This window comes from Argiope bruennichi, chromosome 4 (genome assembly GCF_947563725.1).
Source record: "Argiope bruennichi chromosome 4, qqArgBrue1.1, whole genome shotgun sequence".
Taxonomy (NCBI): Eukaryota; Metazoa; Arthropoda; class Arachnida; order Araneae; family Araneidae; genus Argiope; species Argiope bruennichi.
Genome location: NC_079154.1, coordinates 61,305,907 through 61,331,301, shown reverse-complemented (window position 1 = coordinate 61,331,301; position 25,395 = coordinate 61,305,907). Strand labels below are relative to the sequence as shown.

Here is a 25,395-nt window from a genome sequence, read left to right as displayed (position 1 = left end):
AAAAAGACAGAAAAACGGTGCCCTAGAGAGCATGGTGACTTAAAATAATACAGCTCTCAAAGTTATAATTACAGTGAACAAATTTCGAAGTTTTCGAATTGAAACACACACTTTTTTTCCAGCACCAAATGTTCAGTGCATTGGATCATGCATGGAGCTGGAATGATGCTCGTATGGCGAGAATTGTTGGACTAAAATGCTCGCAAAGTTGTGAAAGACAATGGGCAGTTCAGAGAGAAGCTGCATTGACACACTTAACATAAATCACTACGGTACATTGAAAGAGCATATCACTGACTCACCGACCGCCCGAAGGCACACAGATAAATAAAACTGAATGACCTGACCGCCACAACAGCAACACTGGCGGGAACTGTGGTTAAGTTCTATGGGTCATCACCAGTCAGGATACAACCCTTCCATGAGGAAGTACGTACCGTCATCGATGGCAAGAGCCAGATCGCCACCTTTTCGTGTACCCTTCAGGTTGACAAAAACCAACCACCATGCCGTAAGCCTCTCATCCTCATTTCGAGATGCCTCCCGAGGGGATACACTACCAGAACTTGACAGAACGCTACGTACAAAGCATAACTTAAGGAACTCGTTTGACAAGCATTGTGGAAAGATTGTTTCTTCAATCGAACGAGTGAGCAAATGGAAAATTCTCACGACGTGGTATCAGTGCATTTACGCGAAGCTGTCTGATTGGTGAGGCATCGAAATTGGATTCGTTCTAAGTTGATACGTCTTCGGAAAAGTCGCTTCCAGAGATATGAAAACGCATTGCATCATAAGTGCTTGGTGTACAAAAAGGAGTTTTGTAGACCGAAGTGGAGTTTTGTTTGTTCTGGAAACGATTTCGAAATATTGGCAAGTAACTATAATATTTCCTTAAAAATTAACAAATCGATTAGAAAATTTGGCTTAAAGAGTAAATGAGTTCATGTAATAAAAAAAAGAAGCATAAAAAATTTTACATAAGAAATTTTTGACTTAAAATATTAAAAACATATGTTTGGTTTATTATTTATTCTACTTTTATAGGAAAATAAATAAATTGAACAGTCACACAATTCTTTAAAAGTAATATATGCTAGAAAATTCAATTTATATCTTTGCAAAGTTCTATTTGACAGTTTTTTTTGTATTGTTATTTTCTATTTTAAAACAATTTTTAAAGCTATAATAATATTCTGAAATATTTAATAAATATAGAGGAAAAAATTTCATTTATGTATGTTTTTTCAGAATTGCCAGATGATACAACTTTTTATAGACCAAGAGAATATCTAGTAGCTATAGGTTGGGGTATTTCAAGAGTCGTACGAATTATGGAACATCCGCACTTTCTACCTCCTGACCGGTTAAAAGAAATTATTCTTCCCATTCAATCCCCTCAAACGTGCCGAAAGAAAGAGGGTTATCTTTTATTGTTACCTCAGAATGCATTTAGTGAGCGCATGTTTTGCGCCGGAGATGGAAGAGGTGAGTTTGTTATTTCTTGTATTAATTGTCAATTCGAATACAGAAATGAACAAATAGCACATTACAGCGGCATTGGAGGCCGTAAATTAAGGGGTAACATTATAAAGCAATGAAAATTAATTTTAGCAATTTTATATTAATAAAGTCATAAATATAAAATTAAAGTAGAGGAGAAATATAAAGATAAAGATAAAAATAAAATTACATATCTGGACATAAATGACACACAAGAGATGAGAAGAAAATGCTCAAATTTATAGCTTTCAGAAAGATGTAAATGATCATAGTAATCATTAGTTTTTAAAGGGCAAAATGGCCATAAGAAGTGGATTACTTTGCTTTTATAAAATTTCAATAAAGCATGTGACCATCTTTCATTACAATGCATACATAGCATTAGTTGTATATACTCTTAACAGGAATATTCTGGATAATTTAAAGTAATCTCTGCCACTCTGTTTTAAATGTCTGAACAGGATTTTGATTTCTAAGAATGGAGGATTGCACTCTAGTATACATCTACCAGATCTGCTCTATACATATGGGCGTAACAAGAACACTTTATTCAGAAATTTAAAATTTCAGACCAATAAGAGTTTCTTACTATGGTCACATGCACACACACAAAAAAAAAAATTAAAATTGAATATTATTTAGTTCCTTCAAAATGGGCCAAACGTTTAATTTTACCTTTTGAAAAAATTATAGGTTTTCAAATTTGTAAAAACATAAAACATAAATAAACAATTAAATTTTACTTCAAGTACAAAATATAAAAATGTGGTTGTTCTTAACCACAAAGCAAGATTGGTATCCATAAAGTAAAATTTTCTCTCGTAACTGACAGGAAAACTTTATTTATTTATTTTTTGAAAAACTCTCACTCCTCAACACTTTATTTAGATTATTGTGAAATGTAGAAAATATCATTTTAATCAAATATAGCTACAATCAGATTTGAAATGTCGCTTCCATACTCACATAAATACAGTCACCAAGTGTAATCGCGCAAGCGTCATGGATTTCACGCGACATTTCTCTCTATCGTGATTAATGAAAGGAAAATGTTTACAATTCAATCAGCAGAAATTCCAGCTTTGAGATACGAAGACATACCTCAAAGCTCGATATATCTTAAAGAAAGTTATTCAATGATTAATCCCAGTTTTGAGATACGAACGCAGAGTTAAAGAATGTTATTGAGCGTCACAGAGTTTGAATGATGTAAACACTTTCTATAGTGAACTTTCCTCACTAGGGGAACATTTTAAAAAGTTCATTTTAATAACATAAATAAAAGAATTTACAATAATCTAAATGAAGGGTTGAAAATTGAACGTATTTCAGAAAGAGATGTAAGGTTTCCACATTAGTTAGTGAGAAAAGCAATTACTTGAACGACACTTCCTTTTATCGTGATTAATGAAAGGAAAATATTTACAATTCAACCAGCAGAAATTCCAGCTTTGAGATACGAAGACATACCTCAAAGCTCGATATATCTTAAAGAAAGTTATTCAATGTTTAATCCCACTTTTGAGATACGAACGCAGAGTTAAAGAATGTTATTGAGCGTCACAGAGTTTGAATGATGTAAACACTTTCTATAGTGAACTTTCCTCACTAGGGGAACATTTTAAAAAGTTCATTTTAATAACATAAATAAAAGAATTTACAATAATCTAAATGAAGGGTTGAAAATTGAACGTATTTCAGAAAGAGATGTAAGGTTTCCACATTAGTTAGTGAGAAAAGCAATTACTTGAACGACACTTCCTTTTATCGTGATTAATGAAAGGAAAATATTTACAATTCAACCAGCAGAAATTCCAGCTTTGAGATACGAAGATATACTTCAAAGCTCGATATATCTTAAAGAAAGGTATTCAGTGATTAATCCCAGTTTTGAGATACGAACGCAGAGTTAAAGAATGTTATTGAGCGTCACAGAGTTTGAATGATGTAAACACTTTCCATAGTGAACTTTCCTCACTAGAGGAACATTTAAAAAAGTTCAATAATTTTAATATCATAAATAAAAGAATTTTCAATAATCTAAATGAAGGGTTGAAAATTGAACGTATTTCAGAAAGAGATGTAAGGTTTCCACATTAGTTAGTGAGAAAAGCAATTACTTGAACGACACTTCCTTTTATCGTGATTAAGGAAAGGAAAATATTTACAATTCAACCAGCAGAAATTTCAGCTTTGAGATACGAAGACATACCTCAAAGCTCGATATATCTTAAAGAAAGTTATTCAATGTTTAATCCCACTTTTGAGATACGAACGCAAAGAATGTTATTGAGCGTCGCAGAGTTTGAATGATGTAAACACTTTCCATAGTGAACTTTCCTCACTAGAGGAACATTTAAAAAAGTTCAATAATTTTAATATCATAAATAAAAGAATTTTCAATAATCTAAATGAAGGGTTGAAAATTGAACGTATTTCAGAAAGAGATGTAAGGTTCCCACATTAGTTAGGGGGAAAAGCAATTACTTGAACGACACTTCCTTTTATCGTGATTAATGAAAGGAAAATGTTTGCAATTCAACCAGCAAAAATGCCAACTTTGAGATACGAAGGCAAAGTTAAAGGATGTTTTTCAATGTCAGAGAGTATGAATAGTATAACTACTTTTTATATTAAAATTTCTTCACCAGGGGAACAGTTCAACTATTTTAGTGAAACTACATTCGATCATTACATCAATTACAGTGAACTCCTTTGCAAAACGTAAATGCTGTAATAACGTTAAATATATTGGAAATAAGAAAATAAATCATGTATGTTTGTATGTTAAAATTTGGAATATTGTCAAGATATCAGTTACACTCGCACCTCAGAAACATTTGTATTCCGTGTTTAAGGTCAAACATTTAAATATATATATATTAAAATAAAGTGTAAGAATTTAATCTGACGGAATAACAGTATGAAAGGAATTCATATCTTTTAGGACATGACCAAAATAAATCGAGGTATGAACCTTTGACTATTACTGTTTCAACTTATTTTAAACCATTTCCAAGGTTGCCTTAAGTAATATCAACCACTTAACCGTAATATAACCACTTTTCTTCATCATTATTTTTTTAGTCTAAAATAATGATAATCTAAGTTTCCTGATTTAGTCAGTAATGGTAAGGTGTTTTACAAAGTTATTCCAGCTTCACGATTTTAGATTAAAATAAGCAATAGCAGTATTACTTTGAGAGAACCTCAATTTTTATCGTTTCATTTAATGCAAATATTATAGGTTTAGAATTTATAAACAACTACTTAAATGATTTTTGTATACAACAAATATGTATATATTTCAATTTCTGTAATTTACTTCAAGTCATGCACTGTTATTGTGAAGCGTATATAATTTTTAACCATAGGAGTTTTTTAGCAGTTGTTGTAATATGCACAAAAAAATTAAATTCAAATATATAAATTAACTTGTGCCTAAAATGTAAGGTTTATATAAACAGGAACATTTATCAATTACAAAAAAAAACTCTCACAATAATTTTATAACAAAAGTGTAAAGTGAAATTCGTAACAACAAAAGACATCCAAGGATTAATTATCTTTATAACAGAGGAAAGACACAATTTTAAATTAAACAATTTTTAAGAAGCGCGTTAAAAATATTTTTATACTTGTTAAAATTTAGGTAAGTAATGTATAACAATTAAATTTATGTCACTGAAAAGATAATTATTTTGAAGTACTTTGAGGTATAATATTTTCTGAAGTTATCGTCAAAAACGCTAAAATATTTCTCAATTTACTATTAATTAAAATTTCGCTCGTTTAATCCTGAATATTGAATACAGATTTTAACTTTTCGTATACCAGATTTCGTAAATTGAGGTCAAATAGTCACTCATATAGCAGACCTTTTACTACAATCCTCAAAATATTCATTTGCTATTATTAGTAATAATGATAGCAAAATAAAGAGCACGATAGTTATTTGACAATTTAATGAAGTTTTTTTAAAATTTAAACGAATTAAATTAATTGGACTAATATTTGAAAGAAGTGAATAATTCCATTTCAATCAGTGGGACGAGTTTCTGGAGCTAGTTTTTATCTAATTCTTTGATGCAATCGATTAAGGTTTTGTGAGAAGTAGTAAATTTACCATGCTTTATTTTATCACAAAAGTCAAATTGAATAATGCAAATTTTAAATCAAACCTTTCTTGAATTTAGGGAATTTAGATTTTAGTTCTACAATATTTTTTGTACAGGTAATATATGACAATTGAATGAAGTTTTTTTAAATTTCAGCGAATTAAATTAATTGAATAATGTTTCAAAGAAGTGAATAATCATTTCAATCACTGGGAAGAGCGTAATGCCTATTTTCTAGAGCTAGATTTTATCTACTTCTTTGATACAATCGATTAAGGTTTTGCGGGAGGTATTAAATTTACCATGCTTTATTTTATCACAAAAATTAAATTGAATGATGCAAATTTTAAATCAAACCTTTTTTTGAATTTGGACAATTTAGATTTTGTACTTGTACAATATTTTTGCAATTAATTGTACAATATTTTTTACTTGTTTTGTACTTGTGCAATATTTTTGTAACTAATTGTACAATATTTTTTACTTGTTTTGTACTTGTACAATATTTTTTGGATAAGTGATATGTTGTTTATCATTATCTATATGTGATAAATATATAATTATATATATTAATTATCTTTCTTTTACCACAAAAATTATATTGAATGAAGCAAATTTTAAATCAAACCTTTCTTAAATTTAGTGAATTTAGATTTTAGTTTTACAATTTTTTTTTGATAGGTGGTAATGATACTTGCCCAGGCGACAGTGGAGGACCAGCGATGCAGTCCCAGTTGGATGAAAATGGTCGTATCTACTGGACTCAAGTTGGAATCGTCAGTTGGGGTATAGGATGTGGACTAGCAAACACTTACGGATACTATACGCATGTTCAAAAGTTGATGGATTGGGTGATCAGCAACATTCCCCAAGAAAACTCAAGCGTGCAATAAAAAACTTATAGTGATTGAATATCATCCTCACTTTTATTTCTGAGTCAATTAATGAACATCTTTGAACTGATAAGTATGAGGGTTGCCCAAGTGAAAAGTGGACACTTGAGATCGCGTCAGAATGACAGCAGCTATAACAGCACAACTGAAAAGGGATATAAAGGGCTGTAGGGTTGTGTACACTGCATACGGCGTTCAACAGTGAAAGCTGTTCGTGGTAGAGGAAATTCATCGAAAATAAAATCGTACTATACGTGGATCACAGATCGAAACAATGCACAGTAGTACAGTTTCTGAGTCTTCTATTTCTATGGACCACACATGATGCTTTCTGCCCCAAAGGAGCACTATCAATTAAACACATTATTACAGCACTCTGACGAAACTATGGAAAGCAATCAAACGCCAGGGCTTCTCACACAACAAGTGACACTTCTCCATGCCCACCCACACGTATCCCGTGAAATCCAGATGACCTTAAAAAAATTCCGTTGGGAAATGTTGGAACAATCCGGATTTGTTACCCTGTGACTTCCACATCTTTGAGCCACTTAAGAGATTACATGGGACAGATTTCCATCCAGGCGACGAAGTGAAGGAAGCAGTACAGAACATCTTCAAGAATCAATCGTCATTTTTGCAACGGCAACGATGAAGCCTGTGCTACAACGCTCATAGTTTCCAATAAAGATATTCTTTTCATAACTTGTGCACTTTTCATTTGGACAACCCTTATACTGTAGTCGAATATACTGTTACTTCTTTGAGCAGATTAGTAAGGAAGTCTGTGTATTACCATGGAAGACATCTGAGTGTGGAAAAAGTACAAAACAGTACTTTTATTGGTTTAAGTTTATTGTGAGGGTGAACGGAAATTTAGACACAGGTTTTTCGTGTGCGAGCAAAAAGCTATTAATCTGAGAGAAACTTTAAATCAATAAGTTTTAGGTGTTACAAAGTTATATAAAAGGAGTTAACGAACGTTCTGACAGTACTTTTTACATAGAAGTAAATAATTGGTAAGATTTTCATCTCAACAATCTTTTTTTCAAAAATTTTACTCTGAAGAAAGAAATAGTTTTAACGGAAAAAGTACATTTCTATCAGTCAAAATAAGCGGACGAAGAAACAAATCTATTTTTAAAGTATTATTCTAAAATTGCAAATGGCATCAGAGTAATCGATTTTCAGTAAAAGTGAAGAAAATGAAATCAAAATTTAACCTTTTATCTGCGTTTTCCAAACTGAATTCATATCCAAGAAAAATTATGCTTATGATCGTGAACACTATTTTTCAGCATTTTTTGAGAACCAATGCCAACAAAATATATTTTTTTCTTTGTCAAATTTAATTTTTACGAAAGCCGACATTATGACACTATTTCGTAGAACAAAACTTTAATAGGAAATTTTTCGATCATCAAATTCTATTTGATAAAAGTATTTTCCCGTGAGTCTGGTTTTCATTTTCGACAAATTTGAAATTTCTAAAAATGTTTGAAATTTTTACTAGTTTTTACCTTCAATGTAACACATTTCTAATTCTAAATCCTAAAATTTCGCATAAATTTTTTTAGTGACATTTTTTCCAAATTTGAATTTTTTTTCCAAACCTAATTAAGCCTATCGCAAAGTTTGACAGCTCATTTAAAATTGGAAAACTAATAAAAAAAAAGCTTTGTTTATTTTTTCCATGTCGAAATATTTTTCAACTGAATTATAATTCTAAATTCTGATATCATAATAAAAAATTTCAAAAATTCATTATCCAGGAGAATGCCACTATTTTTGTTCTATGTTTCTAATTTAAGGAAAGAAAATATTTTTTATACGAATGTAAGACAATGTTACATTAAAAAAATGAGAGACTTTAATATTCTTTAATCACAATGCTACCTTACACAAATCGTTCTCAGTCAGATTTTATTCAGTCGGATAATATAGAATACAAAAGCTCGTTTCAAGCCCAGGCTAGGAATTGCTACTTCGATTTGCTTTGTTTAAGCAGACTAAAGTCTCATTTCGAAACTATACAAGAGTTGTACAGGTTTCATTGCCATGAATCTTATTCAGATGGCTAAGATCACACCTAAACCGCCACCCAACTCTAAACAATTTTACGACATACCAATCAATGAGAAAATGTTCAAAGTATACAAAGAACATATACATCTGTATCTGTACTAATAATAAAGATAAAAAGGTATCTTTCTCTCTCTCTCTCTGTTGTGTGAGTGTGTGTATGTATAGTGTGTGTGTGTACATGTGTGTAGTTTGTGTATGTGTGTGTATATATATACGTGTGTGTGTACATGGTGTGGTGTGTGTATGCGTGTATACATATATATGTGTGTATATATATACATATATGTATGTGTATGTTTGTGTGTATAAATATGTGCGTGCGTGTGTGTATGTGTGTATATATATTTATGTGAGTCTGTATATATATGTGTGTGTTGGTGCTCTGCAGGCCAGACCGTGTGATTTAGAGCCTTAGAGCACCAGACTTGTCATATATATATACTATGAACGGTAAGAATATAGTCCTGGAACCATGTTTTTATTTATTTATTTATTTTAAATTTTAAAAGAATTTTGCCGATTTTCAGAGATAACGTCCAAAGATATCATTCAACAAAGATGCATTTTTTTACACTTTTCCAAAATTCGGAGCGATACCAATCTAATGGTCGTACGGATTTTTGCTGAATTTTGAGAATTTTCTAAAAATATTGTTTGTTTGATTTTCAACAATACATAACATTTTCGCATTGAAATTCAAGCAATTTTCATAGTTTCATCAAATATTTAATCGCGTGTGATTTCCTTACATTGTTTAAAGCTAAAGAAAAGTTATTCTGTTTATATCTGTGTTCTGTTAATATCTGTGCAGTTCACCAATCGAATTTTTTTTAAAAAAAAGCGCGAAAGTTACAATGTCGCGAAACTCAGAAATTAGATGAACCGGACATTTATATTTTAACAATGTCTTATGGAAATGGTCTAAATTAGAAAGATTTATGTACACAGAAAACAGAATTTAAATAAAACAATTAAAATAATACGACCTTAAATCTGACAGTTTAGCAAAATCATGGACATGAAGCTATATATAAATGAGTTAAACAACATTACATAGATCCAATATCGCTGTTTTATACTAGTTTGCATTTATAGAAAAATTCATGTGCAGATATCCCATTATATGACAGAAAAATTACCAGTATTTAAAAACGGATACACTTAAAAAAATCCTTTCATGACTGTTTAATTCTAACAATTTTAATTAAGTTGTTAATTTTCATTACAAACAAACTAAATTTTTAAAAAATTATTAAAAATTTATTTTGTACTAAAACATGCCTATTGCATATTGAATTGATTGAAGCCTACATATTGAAAAATAAGCCAAATCTTCATATTTCAGTAATCAGCATTTTAAAAAAATTAGAAAGAAATATTAATTGCAATGAAATCCATTAGAGTCTCACTTCAACAATGAAATATATTTTTGGAATTAATTATAAAAACTATAAAGAAAATATTGGTATAATTTAAAAGATTTTTTTTAAATTTTGCTTCTGTGTGAAAATAATTTTCGTCCGGTAATATTTTTGAAAACCATGATGAAAAACCTCACAACTATGCAAATTTATTCGTGTTTCTCGTCATATTATCCAAATGCACGTAAATTTTGGAATAAATTTTCGATAATGCTTAATACAACCCAAATTCTCTAGCTCGTTGCCTACAAGAAGGCATTATGAATCTATTTGCCTCTGTAATATTCTTTTTGTGAAAGTAAATAAACCCTTGGAAAATTCCAAATCCTAAATATGTGCATTCGAGGACTCTTGAGCTTTAAATTTTGCTAAGCAGACTTTCGAATACCAGTTGTAACTTTTCAAAGCGGATTTTCTAGTAGAAGAAGCGATCAAAATACCATACAAATACATAAATATATGAGATGGTTTTAATCTTGCTAGAACTATCTCCATCAAGCAACTGGCATCCATATCCAAACAAAACGACTGGATTCAGTGTACTGAAATAATCTCTTTCTTGATATTGATGTTGCAACGAGGTTTTCTGGTTCCCATGTTAGTATTTTTTTTAATATTTTAAAACTGTCTAGTTCTCATACTACGCGCTTATATCAAATTATAGAATATAAAATTCCTTACATTTTCAAGTTTTTATTTTTCTTCAAGTTTTAATATTTTATATATGGGCTCTAAACTACTTTTTTTGTTTTCAGTAATTTACGGCCCCCTAGATCATCAAATCCGCATGTTACTAGCATGAAAAAAAGCTTTTACGAATGCGCTTTCACTTTTAAAAAAATCATAGTTGAAACATCATTTGTTATTTTTTTATTAATTTTTTACAGCTTCCAACAGTTCTCCAATTCCCTATCTTTTTGCGATTTTCCCCCCCGAAACGTCGTTTGGGACCCCATGTTGTATGGTGATTCTTTATCCTCTTGATGCCTATACTTTCATCCCTCTGAATTTGTCGGTCGAATTTGGCAACAACCTGTATATATGCATATATACTTAAGTAGAAATCTTTATGAATAAATATTTTATCTATTCTTATTTATTATTGCTTCTTAAAAGAATTTCTGAAAATTTTGCAAAATAATTTAGCACAATCGAGTCAAACTTTACATTTTCAAGATGTTGTCTGGCATATAAATCAATACAAAAATTAGAATTGGGACTGCCATCTGTTCTCTTTATTAGATACTAATAATGCAATTTTTTCCCAGTAAAATATAATAATGCAATTATTAGATGGAATATCATTTGATTAAGGAAAAAGCTGTTAGAAGAGAAACAAAACTCCTAGAAAGAGTTGATTAAGTATGAGATTTTAAAGGATGCAAAAAGTAAAATTTATTTTCCTGTGTTCTACTACAATCTATTGAAGTCATAGAAAAGATTGATTGGCGCCTATTGAACCACTAAGAATCCAGATAAATAAGAAAGATGGAAACCAAATTTAAAAACTGAAATATGATTTTTATACATCGATAAACAAATTTCTATAAATTGCATACATGTCCTTTTTGCATGTATTTTTTATTCTGTCATTTTCCAGAGTTTACGTCTTATGATATTAGGAGGAGCAGAGTTGCAAGAATTAACTACAGAAACCAGACAAAATTTTAGTTGTTGACATTTAAATCAAGATTGCAGAGAGATCAAAATAGCAATAATATTTGTATAACTAAGCGACAATGTTTTAACTTATGAAACAATGTCAAAATCATTCTTATGCTATATTATCCTAGAAAGATATAGAAAAATTCTAAAAACTAGCTTAATTTTCAATTAATTATTATTCTAAATAAAAATCTTCTTTCGGAAATGCATATATCCTCAGAAGTAACATTATTTGTTTGTGAAGCAGAAGGCAGGTTTGAAGACATAGATGAGACATTTTACATTTTTAAATTCATTTTAATCCATCAGGAAAGCATAATTATTTACAAGAAGAGACGCGGACAAGGCACGCCCGCCACAGCGTGGCACAAAAGTAGAAGTCGAAAAAGAACGAAATAAATTATCCTTCGTCTTATATAACCTGAGATTTTGATAGGGAAAATATTTCTTCATAGTGCTAATATATTAATAAGATTCTGATAGGGATTTCTGACGCATGTCAATCACAAGTAAGGGAAACACAGGGATCTTTTAAAAAGAATGTGCTTATTGGACATTTTTCTATCCCTTCAAGCGGAGCTTGAGAATGTGTCGGCGTTTAGCCGATTCAGCAATTTTATAAAGCTCTCTTGAATTAATTACATAGAGAAAGTGGAATTGGACCACAAAATAAATATTTGATATTTAATATTTATTTCGAGAATATTTTAGAATGAAGTTACTATGAGCTAAATTAAGATAAAACATCGGAAATTAATTAAATTGAAATTAAAATTCAAATATCATTACATATATATATTTAGTATTATTATTATCATGTATTTACTATTATATGCATTAATATATATATATTTATTTCGTATTATATTTGGTATCTCATTGTTAAAACAATATAGTCTGTTAAACACCCAAAAATAGACACGTGTTATCTGCTTAAAGTTCGTGAAGATACTGTAACATAGTAAAAACTATGGCCATTAATTTCAATAATTCGAAATAATTATTAATAAGATTTTTTAATACATTTCTAAGTATTTGATAGTATTTAAATTATAATGTTGAAGTCATTTACTCAAGTAGCATTAAACATTACACAATATTGTACAATAATGCATTATATTATTTAACTACATAGTACAATTGCGAATAGTGTTTAATATCATACAATAATGTACATGATAGCTACGTCATAATCAAATAAATTTTTGATAAAATCCTAAATTTATGAGCGCATAAATTTCAAACACCAGTTTTTCAAATATGGCAAATTAATCGAAATTCTATTCTAATTTAAATTGAAGTACTAAACTATAATAAAAACTATAGTTTACTGAACAACTTATCATAAGCGATTACTTGACTGAGAACAGGCGATCGAAGCAAATCATATAATAAACCCGCCATCTCAATGTTCAAATAATTGTTAGTTCGATTCGTTTCTATTTAAGATAGGTGACAACGTTGAAGAGTCCGCTTTTAGCGGAAACATCGAATATTTTTAACCATTTTTAATTTTTGAATTGTTATACATTCATTCTTAGTGAAATTACTTCAATTGTTATATTTGCACTATATATGTTTTAATTCCATTTTACAATTTTAAATACTATATGTTCAAATTATATATTTTAGTAAAATCTTTTTACGAAGAACCTCATAAATTAAAATCTAATATAAAATATTTGATCAAGTTTGGGAAAATGATTTCTTAATATGATCTGCAACTTCTGAAGAACAAAATAAATAATATGTTCATTTAAAAAATCTCCAGTTGTTTTAATATAACATAATGCAAAAAAAAATGAAAATTACTCAATATTTAACAATGAAAACCTAGTATTTAAAGACTGGATAAAAATTCATCTTATTTCTTAATATTAAGTAATGTGTCTTTTAAGGTATCAATCACCAATTGTTTGAAATTGATTTTTATTTTATAACACGTTTTAACCAAAACAAAAGGAATTTTTCTAATTTTTCAAAACATTATTCACTTTAAATTGATATACTTTTGTCCAATATGCGTTTTTAATTTATTTTATACAAAAATTAAGAAAATGTAGATATTTTATTACATTTCTCAAAAAATTCATTCCCAGTGCAGTCACATACCAATATAAAATGGAAAAAAACTATTTCAAACTCAAGATTAAATGCGAAACATTTGTCAATCCTTATTATAAAATGTCTATGAAATGACGGGAGCAATTTCAGATTCAGTTAAATGCGAAAAATTTAACAATTTTTATTTCGAAATTATAAACATATATGGTTAATATTCACTCTCCTTTAGATAATTATGTGATAAATTGCAAAACAATTACAAAAACAGTAGAAAAACTAGAATGCAGGAAGGTTGACAATAATATAGGACGGTAAACAAACAGTCTTGAAATTTAGAAAACCATAGCATAATAATAGCATTTGACAAATTTTCATAATCAAAACACAAGAAATGATAATGCCATATAATTGTTATGTAACAATGAAAGGAAATCAAGAAAGGGAAGAAAAAAAACGAAAAAATGCAAAATGTAGCCAAGTATATTAAAATTTTATACACGTATACAAAATACCAAGTATACAAGTACCAAAACAAAATTTAGCCAAATGTCATATTAAAATTGCATCTAATTTTATACTCACATTATTCTATTAATATTCCCATTTCAAAAAGCGAGGATTATATTTAATATCCTACTAAATGATGGTGTCATAATAAGATTTGCTAAAATATTTCAAGAGTGAAAATTATCAGCACAATTTATAAATCAGAATTGGATGCATATTATAATAAAATTTGATTTAAATGAATATTAAAAGATTTTAGTTATAATTGATTGGCAAAACAATTATCTCGCCAAATGCACATATGTAGTCATGATCCTTTCACTTTCCTAATCTTCAAAGCCATCAACTCTAGTTGGGGATTTCCCGAAATAAATAAATGCATCTTACAAATATATCATCGATCTCGCCCTTGATTTGAGTATTCATCCGTTCGTTTGAACGACGCGTCGCCTTATCAATCCCGTAAAGTACCGACATTCAATGTTTCCCACTGATTTATCAAAATCTGCATCGGCGTAGTGGCATCGCCTGATGACCCGTAAAATCCCGACCTTCCTTTCTCGATTCCAGTGAAGGAAATGATGATGGGCAGACTGACAGCGACGTAAATTCCACCACAACGGTGCAAAGTGAAATCCAATCCACACTTCCACTTTTGAGAGTGCAACGGAATAGGATTGGATTGTCAGATTTTCACTTGGTTGCCCGTGAGTAATGTCTATTTGCATGATATTTTTGGAACTGCTTTTTTTTAAGTAGCAATATAATTATCCTGATTTCTCGATTATAAAAATAATATTTTCTTTGTAAATTTATTATTAAGAGTATTTTTTTAAATGTTTTCTTTGAAATACAGGAAACAAATTGTAAATAATGGCATTAATTAATGCAAGCTAATATTTCTGCAATCGATGCTCATTTTAATAAACTAAAAATGGTTATAAACTAAAAAAAGTTAATCAGAAGTATTAATCTATTGAGAGATATGCGTGACTATTAATAAGTATTAATTTCTATGAATAATAATGATGTGTCTGCGTGAGTTGTGCAGCTCTACAGGCCAATCTGTTTGATCTGCAGCTACCAGATTTAATATATATATTTACTTTGGTTTTTATAATCTGTACCTCGGAATGATTGTTTTTTCAAATTTTAATTAGTTATTGTAAAAACTAAGCTGAATTTTGGCATTTATGTGTAATAGCATCCGAAAATATTGTTAGAAAAAATGAATTTTGCATTATTTTAAAATTTTAATTAATTGTCTTTTTAATGATTTCCATTTAATAATCATACAAATTTATGTTGAATTCAATCAATTTATTTAAAAATGTTTTTCTGTCTAATTTCAGACAGTATATTACATTACTGCCCCGAAATTCAAATTGCTTCCATTTTTTCATTAAATATTTGAAAGCGTGCTTTTCTTCTGCTAAAACTAAGTATGAAGGATTCTCTTTCAAATCTGAGTAGTTTATGTCATAAAAAAAATCAAATTGTAATACCAAGAAATTTTAGAAATAAATGAACCGGATATTTAAGCTTTTTATAGCAATATAATGTGGACTGTCTTCATCAGGAATCAGGAAAAATAAGAACCAATGATAAACAGAACTAAAGGTAAGTCTATTAAAATAATACATCTTTAATATCAAGCAGTTTGATCGAATCACGGATGGGATCTAATCCAATAACTAAATTATTTATAATATCTAATAATCTAATATATATAATCTCTCTAATTATAATATCTAAAATTATATCTAATAATCTAATATGTATAATCTCTCTAATTATAATATCTAATAATAATATCTAAATAATTATATCTAAATTATTCATTTAAAAACAAATATAACCAATATTCCTGGTGAAGTGGTCGGTTCTTAAATCGACTGGTAGTTAAATAAAATTGGAATGCAAATCTAATAGTGACAATCCGAGGATGCGCTTTAAGGATAATGTATGAAAGACATTAAAAAATAAAATGGGAAACTAACTCAAGAGAAGATTTATGCTTTAATAAAATAATGCAATTCAATTATTAGTTAGTATATGGCTATTATAGAAAAAGATAATACAATAAAAGGGAAATAGTAATTTATGCAAATTCATTGGACTCCATGTAAATCGCCATAAACTGTTTATGATTCCATTAAGCATAAGTACTGTTTTATTGAAAATCAAATGTGTTTTTAATAAGTAGTCAATGAAATAAAATTAAATCGCAAGGCTAATAGAGATGCTTTAAGGAGTAATAACACAATTCAATGAATAATTCTTATGCCATTAAAAACATTATCACATCGGAGGGGGGGGGCACTTCAGGTTTAAGGATGAGAAACATCTGACATGGTGGTTGCTTCTCGCAACCTAGGTGGATACAGAAATATTGTAAATTCAACTACCCTCTACCCATGGCGGGATGTGCTTCTTACGGGAAGGGTTGTATCGTGACCGGTGATGGCCGTTAGGACTCAACTTATGTTCCCGCCAATGCTGTTGCTGCAGTCCGACCATTCAGATTTATCCATGTGCCTCTGAGCAGGTCGGAGTAATCAATGTGTGATTATGTCATTAGATAATATGATTCAATTATTTAGTAGCATTGACTTACTTTAGAAGAAGATAATACAATGAAATACAATTGTTGATATTAATTTGTGCAGTTTTGTTTGTGTCCAACTTCTAATGGTATTGACAAACTGTGTATGATACAACAAGTCTTAAATTCTGTCTTATTTATAGATATATATGTTTATTAATAATAAATGAGTTAGATAAAATTTGAAAATTAGTAAAGTAATACCATATCAAGCATGAACTTTAAGGGATATTTAAAAGAAAATCGACTTTAAAGAATGAAATTGTACGAAAACTAACTGACTGGTGAATTAATGTATCGATAAAATAATGATTCATTTAGTCCTATGCATTGGTTTATTGATAGATAAATGCAGTTGTTGATAGTTAATTAATAAAAGTAATTAATAATTATAACTAGTAAATTATATACAGTTGAGGAATTTCACAAAAATGAGCTTTGCAGGATATTTATATGAGAATTTAAAGTAATAAATAGTAAACCAAATCCAATATATTTATATTGGATTTGCTTTATTGGATATAAATGTAATATATTGGATAAATATAAACCAATATATTATACTTATGTTTTAAATAATATGAATGAATTGTAAGCATTGTTTTATTAAAATATTAATTGTGATTAATTGTTACTAGTTAATTTTTGCGAGCAATTGATTTACAGAATTAATGGTTGCTAAAATTTTTAATTAAATATTTTATAAAACTTGTTGTAAACGGTTCCCTCAGCAGAAAATTGTTAAAAATCTTTTAATTAAATATTTTGAAAAATCTGATGTAAATGGATTTTTTAGCAAAAATGTTGTTAAGCCAACTTTCTTTAAATATTTTATGAAATTGGTGTAAATGACTTTCTCAGCAAAACATTGTTAAAAAAAATTTTAATTAAATATTTTGTAGAACCTTATGTAAAGGGCTTTCTTAGCAAAAGATATTGTTAAGAAAATTTTAATTAAATATTTTATGAAAATTGATGTAAATGGTTTCTTTAGTAAAAGATTGTTAAACAAATTTTAACTGCCATATACCTTATTCTATGTTTAGAAGCCTTAAATAAAATATGAAAGTCCCTAGCCTTATAAATATGAATCGTATATTTCCTTAATTTTTTACCTATATATTTGCAAATCTAAATATGTCACTGAAAAGAGAAGAGTCATTTATTATTAGACGCACTTTAAAAAAAATCTTCATCAATGCTTAAGTAAAACTGTCTCAGAATAAAAACAACAGTGTTTAGAAACGGGTGCACTTAAAAAATGTTTCAACACTACTTGATTCTGAATCAAACCTTCATTGTAAGTACAAAAATATGTGTATTTCAATCATACAGACGACGTAAACAGATAACAAAAAATAGCTAGCAACGAAATTGACCTTGAATGAAATAAAACTAATCGCAAATGAAATCGTAGAAAGTTATGTGAAAATTAAGTGACATTTCCTTTCAAAACAGTGCCACTACATAAATGGGAATACAATCCTGACACAAGTACTGGGATAATCTACGAGAAGATTTCAAAACAGAGAATATCATTTTCATATTCATATTTCTTTAAATTACAAATATTTCAATAAAATGTAATTTTTATTACTAAATTGAAAATTACCCGTTTGTTTTTGTAGTTCTCTGTGGATAGATACTAATGTTATTATTTCAAAGCTTACAATTGTCTGAAGTTATATTATTAAGTGCTCATTTCTTTTTGTTAACAGTATATTTATTTTTGTTTTAGTCATCTTTTGTATTTTCGCACTTTAAATTTTTATGAAAATTTGTAAATATTAATAGAATAATTAAAGAATCCTACAACTACATTTTCATAAATGCACTAAGCAAAAATTCGAATGAATTTCGTTTCAAGGTCATAGATTTTAAAAGCGTAGTATGAGTAAACCACATATAGTGTTTACAATATAACTAGATTAATTCTAATATTTCACATTCGAATTCTTCTTCTGGCTAATTGATCGAATTAATGAAATGAAATAATTAATAAATCATCGTCATAGTAATAAGTTATTATTGTTTCAAAATGTTTATAGAATTCAATGCTTGTTTCACGTCTTTCCAATTTATTTTCGCAACTTAATTATTTTGCGGTTATTATGTGTAGACATATTTCACCCATTCTCACATTTTTCATATTCATGTTTTAAAATTTTTGCCTAAATCTGTGAATAATGATTTTTTATTAAAAATTTCTTAGATTGTAGATTCATAAATGCATTGAAACACCATTTAAAAAAAATTTTCACGTCTAAAGTCTCCAAATCTTCAGTTTCTATAAAACAGTCGCCTTTGACAACCAGTTTGTTTCCCCATATTATTGACTTTTTTAAGGTGTTAAATGATTAATATGAAAGGTATTTTTTTAACTCATCTTGTTATGTGATATGACTGAGAAACATGACTTCAATAAATCAGTTTATTACAAATTAAAAAAAGCATATATAACGAAATAAATCCTACTTTGTACTTAAAACCCCGCAATTGAATGTTTTGATGAATGAATTTGAATTCCATCATAATATTTAAAGACAATGTTCAAATTGAATTAAAAAGAAATTTAAAAAAGGTTAAAACAAAACGAAAATCTGTGTGAAGATGGAACATCATTAAAAAAGATAATTTTTGAGTATTAAGGGGATATAGAAATCATTTTTGATATATAATTGTTTTGGAAGATATGAACAGCGATTCCCACATGAAAATCATAACGATTACGTAATAGGGGATGGTTAAACCTATTTTTGCGCTAGATAAAATTTCCTGTTTGAAATGTATTTCTTGATTTCTTTAGATTTCTTCTTCTTTCTGACTGAAAGGATTTTTGGTGACACGGCAAACCTTCTCCAGAACATTTCTAATAACATTTTACAGCTCCGTTAAGTAGCAAAACGAAGAGATCAAATTCAATACAGCTGTAAAAACGTTCAATGAAACAGTATCAAATTTGTGTGATGGTTTGTTTACATTTTTAGCTACCGCTCGACAGTAAGAAATATTAGCGGTTTCTTTGCATCGTATTTTTTTTTTTTTTTTTTTTTTTTTTTTTGGTCGTGTGACTAATTTAACCCAAATTTTTGCGCAGTAGCTTCTGAGGGTAAAGACCCCTGAGCACCCGAGGGCAGAAGTCTAGCTCAAATGAAGCACAACCCATTTTTACAGGGGGGGGCACATTCACGCACCTCACAGAGAGAACACAAGGAAGAGAACAACAATGCCCGAACCAGGACTCGAATCCGTAACGCCTGGATCACGCGGAAGACACGCTACCCCCAAGCCAGGACGTCGCCTTTGCCTCATATGTTAGTGGTTTATAGATAAAGATTGTATATAGCATATAAAATAAAATTTGATAAATTCGAATATATTGAATTTACATTTATAAGTAATTCCAACTTTTGCTCGGCTCTTCAAATTTGCATCTCTCATAATTATATAAATTTATTTATAATTCATAGTTATTTCCGTCAATTTTCGAAGATAAAATTAAAAATATTGAAAAATGTTTATATTTTAGGGGGGGTTATAACTAGATGTATATGTTCGTAACTCATGCATTCAATTATCGTAAGTAAATAAACTTTTCGATTCTGATTTCTTCATTTGTGAATTTTATAATTGTATAGCATATTTTATTAAAAAATCAAAAGTAAAACAATGATTTAAAAAACTTTGAACATATCATATTGAAACTGGGCTATTTCTTTTGAAGTTTCATTGCACAACTGAGCCATTGAAAGGCTTAATAATGTTTATTTTTCATAAGTATTTATTATTCATTGAAATGATCTATCTCTAAAATAATTGACAAAATAAAAAAATACAGTTACTCATCCACAACAATGTTATGTTTTGGAAAATTTTATTTAATATGAAAGCTCATGATCCAAATCTTTAAGACATAACTTTACTGCACATGCTTAGATATTAGATTAAAATATTGACGAAAATCCCCTGATGAAAGGATTTTGCTAAGTTTTTATTATTATTATTATTATTGAATTTTATAACCTATAGATACTTCATCAATGGTTATTTTTCTCTAGCAACTTACAATTGTCGAGTGCTGAAGCGTATTCGAAAAATAAAACGTTGATCGAGTTCTTCAGTCTCAACAACTGGACCGTTTTCACCAGTTTTATTCACCAATTCATTTTGCCACTTAGTAAGCATAGCTACTTTAACAGAGTGCTCTGTATTTATTTTGAAATTGAAATTTAAAATAATATTTTTTGTTAAGATAATATTAAGTTTATTAAATGACAAGACTAAATTAATACAATAGTTAAGGTAGTCGAACAGCCTGATCAATAAAAACAGATAGTTACTACTTTAAAACTTTGAAAATGTGATTTAGTTATAATTATTATTTCATATATTAAAATTACTTGATGTTTATTTATTAAACTCGTATAAATAATTAAATATTAAAATAAACTTTTAATTGGTCTTTTTATTTTGAAAAATTTTCTTTTTCTCTTGCTGTACACACCTATAGACCCAATTTTTCTAAATTTGTATTTTTGAAAAATTCAATTCTGTAGTAATGTAAGTAATAATGTAAGTAAAGTATATAATGTAATAATTCAAAATATGAAATAATAGCGGAAAATATGAATAAAAATAAAATAATAAATTTCATAAAGAAACATATATATTGCATTATGTGAATGTGATATAGCACATCATATTTAGAAGGAATACACTTCAGTGTCTCCCTCAGTATTTTTATGGATATATAACTTATACTTAAGTGATAGAAAAGTGCGTTTAAATCAAGTTCCCCATGTCTCTTTATATCTATTTATTAATTAAAATCCACATAAAGTTTATCTAACCAAAAAATTGAATTAAATAAGTTGGAATGAATACTCAGGATTAATTCAAATATCAAACTGAGTTTTAGAATTGAGCCTAATCAAAAATTTGAATTAAATAAAGATAGAAAAGTTAAATGGAAAAAAGCAGCATCTTTGGAAAGATAAAATGTTTGAAACAGTTCACTTGTGAAGATAACAATTTACAACGTAGTAAAGACATATCACTGACTCTACGACCCGCCCGAAGATAGACGCATAAATAATACTGAATAACCGAACCGCCGCAACAGCAACACTGGCGGGAACTGTGGATGAGTCCTAAGGGTCATCACCGGCCATGGTACAACCCTTCCCTAAGGAAGTAAGTCCCGTCATCGATGGGAAGAGCCACACCCGCAACTTTCCGCAACTACCCTTCAGGGTGGTGAGAACCAACCACCACGCCGGAAGCTTCTCATCCTCATTTCGAGGCCCCAGGGGGAGGGGTACTACAATGTAGTAAGTCAAGTCAACCATCTAACTCTCCGACTCGCCACGAAGGCACACGGATTTAAACCAAAAAAACTGAATGACCGGACCGCCGCAACAGCAACACTGGCGGGAACTGTGGTTGAGTCCTAAGGGCCGTCACCGGCCACGGTACAACCCTCCCCGAAGGAAGTACATCCCGTCATCGATGGCAGGAGTCAGATCCCCCACCTATTAGTGTACCCTCCAGGGTGGCGAGATGCAACCACCATGCCGGAAGCATCTTATCTTCATTTCGAGGTGCCCCCCGGGGGTTACTACAACGTAGTAAAACGAACCTATTTCAAATAACTGTGAAATTAAATATATAAAACACTGAACCAAATTAACATAAAATTTTAAGGTAATTATTAAAAGCAATATTATCGATTATATCAGAGGTGTATTTTTATATCGAAAGATTTATTTCCTTTCCTCCATACAAGAATTCCTGAGAAAATTATAATCAATCTTTCAACCTCGAAAAAAAGGCCAAAATTACTTTTTGGTAACAAGTGTCTCTTATTCAAAAGTAAGAATTTCAAAAATATTCTCTTCAGTAGATATTTGTTGTCCAAAAAACAGAATGAATATGAAATTTTCTATCATAAATTTATATTTTACTAAAATTTTATTGTACAATAAAATTGATAAAACTAGCAGAATTTGAAATTTATTAATAACTTTCTTTTCAGATGACGTAAATGATAAGATGCTCAGTATAAAGTTCTACACTGCCATCTGTCTGTTAATATCTTTAATAGTATCTGCGGTCAGCGGTAAGAAAATAACATCTTTCTTTATATTTTTAAAAGAAAATAATTTTAGCTAATTACAATCAAAATTTACCTAAACAAGATGAGTGTTAGCTAACCCTGTTAGAGTTATCATAAGAAAAATTGAACTTTTTTTTCTGCTTCTTTTATTTTTTTAGACTGCCCATTTCCAAAGAAGAAGTTAGCAAACGGTCGTTACCTTTATGAGTCTCCTCACCATGTGAATTTGACAGTAGCTCCTGAAAATTATCTCTTACGATTTCGATGCTTTCCGGGATTCACCATGAAAGGATCGAAGACCATCGTTTGCATCTCCAACCAATGGACGGACAAGGTTCCCAGCTGTTTGAGTAAATAATCTTCAGAAATTTATGTCAAGCTAAATATAAATTAGAAGGTGCCCCACATAAATGTGAATTATTTAAATAATTATTTTGTGAATAATTAATACCATTTATACTTTTAAGGATATGAAGTAGAGAAAATATTATAATCGTCACAAAATTTGAACTCGACGGATTACCTTTCAGACCATCTTGAGTTCAAAAAATACATTTTTGGCATTATGTCAATCTGTGTGTCTCTATGTGAGAGCTATAAATAATAATCTATTTCAGCTAGACGAATGAAATTTAGTATATGGACTTAAAACCACATTTTTATTGAAATCTATTTAATAGAACGTCTGACTACTTGATTTGAAGTGAACTCAATAACTACAAAACGCAAAAAGCCGGATAGATAAAACTTAGATTACTGGTTTAGTATATAAAATATAGATTCCTATCAGATTTTCAACCAAATCTCTCAAATTGTTTTTTCTACCTATCTGTTTGTATTTTCGTATGTATGCAACCGAAATATTTTATAATCGCAATGAATTAAATCTATGACAGTTGGTCATAGGTTTAATCTTGTGACTGTGTGGCAAATTGGAATGCGCGACGGTAGAACCTGGGACCTTGTGGTTCGCAGTCCAGTAACATGACCATGATACAAAAGCAATTGCTTGCGCAGCGTAGTTGTTAACTGGCTTATAAGCTTTCACTACAGACTCTCCCTCCAGTGAGTCGGACGTGAGACGAATGATATGACTGTTGAGTGGTGATGTATTAGCTGTTGATTCTATTGCGCCTGTACCCATTTGAGTAAGGCCAAGCGTTATGGCGAGCGTGTGTGGATTAGTGGTTGCTGATGCTGTTGCTGCGTCAAGTGAGTCTGACGACTTTTTGTTGCTGCGGCCTTTGTGTTGCTGCGTCAAATGAGTCTGACGACTTTGGTTTGCTGTGGGTAGATGACGCCACAACAGCTGCACGAAGGTTGAAAGTTCATCGTCCGAGGTCACCACGGATTGGAATGAGTGAGAATAGAAACCTGGGACCGTGTGGTTCGCAGTCCAGTAACATGATCATGATACAAAAGCAATTGCTCGGGCGGCGTAGTTGTTAACTGGCTTATAAGCTATTCATTACAACTGCATCTGTTATTCCGTGTAAAATTTTGTTGTTAATAGGTTGACAAAAAGAAACCCGAAATACATATTCTAGCGATAGATTCAGCAAGAATGCTAAATTCAAACCTAAGATCTATACAATCACCAATGTCATGCAAAGTATGCGGTCTTACACAATTTTATGCAGATAGAAAGACGAAATATTTATTGGAGATTGTGTGAGAAAGTTTAGAGGAATCAATTCCCTTTGGTTTACTTTCTCGCTTGCGAATTAAAGAGAAAGTATTAAATTCGAATTCAAGAATTTGACAAATCATCATGTTTCACTGAAACATACTCACTAAGCTCTAACACATATTTTGGCGTTACGCCTGTCAGTCGGTAGGTCGGGCTCTCGGTCTATCTATGCACTCGATAACTTAAAAAATGCATAAAACTAAACAGATGAAATTTAATATATAATCTTCACACCAAATTTGTAGATTTTTGCCAAATTTTGAGAGAAATCCATTCAGAGAAAATAAGTTTGCCCAGATGTCCGATTTTAACACGATATCTACAAAACAAGAGAGCTAGATGGATAAAATTAGGTTTTTCATCTAAAGTGTAGAAACCTGCCAAATTTGAAAATAAATTTCTCAAGGGATTGGTCGTTCGTAGGTTTGTACATTCACCAGTAAGTATGTAATATATATTAACTCAATGACTTAAATGTATGAATTCTACTAATGTAGCAGTTGCATTACTCTTATCTTCTTTTTTGGATACTAGATGGCGATGCCTGATTAGGTACGCATTCCATAGTGCATTGCGATTGTAATTAGAATGAGATGTGATGCTGAACTGTGAAGCCGCGGGCGTGAATGTCTTGTCTTTGTCTTTGTGTTTGTTCAGTGTGTGAATGTGATTATTAAGAGAAATGTTCCTAAAAACATTCGTCCTATCATAATAGTCTATATTCCACTA

General features: G+C 29.9%; 2 protein-coding genes across 4 annotated transcripts in view; both read left to right on the top strand.

Annotated features, from left to right (window-relative positions):
• Positions 1 to 7,153, top strand: part of LOC129965690 (sushi, von Willebrand factor type A, EGF and pentraxin domain-containing protein 1-like) — a 64,710-nt gene extending 57,557 nt beyond the window's left edge. The window contains exons 25-26 of one of the 2 annotated variants that reach the window (XM_056079796.1): positions 1,252 to 1,488; positions 6,303 to 7,153. In XM_056079796.1, the coding sequence (XP_055935771.1) occupies positions 1,252 to 1,488; positions 6,303 to 6,514 (449 nt within the window). In that variant the 3' untranslated portion in view covers positions 6,515 to 7,153. The remainder of the gene's footprint in view (positions 1 to 1,251; positions 1,489 to 6,302) is intronic. The other variant, XM_056079797.1, reaches the window with a different exon arrangement.
• A 7,629-nt stretch (positions 7,154 to 14,782) lies between these two features.
• LOC129965689 (sushi, von Willebrand factor type A, EGF and pentraxin domain-containing protein 1-like) overlaps positions 14,783 to 25,395 on the top strand; it is a 46,320-nt gene continuing 35,707 nt past the window's right edge. Inside the window, exons 1-4 of one of the 2 annotated variants that reach the window (XM_056079795.1) lie at positions 14,783 to 14,963; positions 20,920 to 21,038; positions 22,896 to 22,979; positions 23,135 to 23,326. In XM_056079795.1, coding sequence (XP_055935770.1) covers positions 22,913 to 22,979; positions 23,135 to 23,326 — 259 coding nt within the window. In that variant the 5' untranslated portion in view covers positions 14,783 to 14,963; positions 20,920 to 21,038; positions 22,896 to 22,912. The remainder of the gene's footprint in view (positions 14,964 to 20,919; positions 21,039 to 22,895; positions 22,980 to 23,134; positions 23,327 to 25,395) is intronic. The other variant, XM_056079794.1, reaches the window with a different exon arrangement.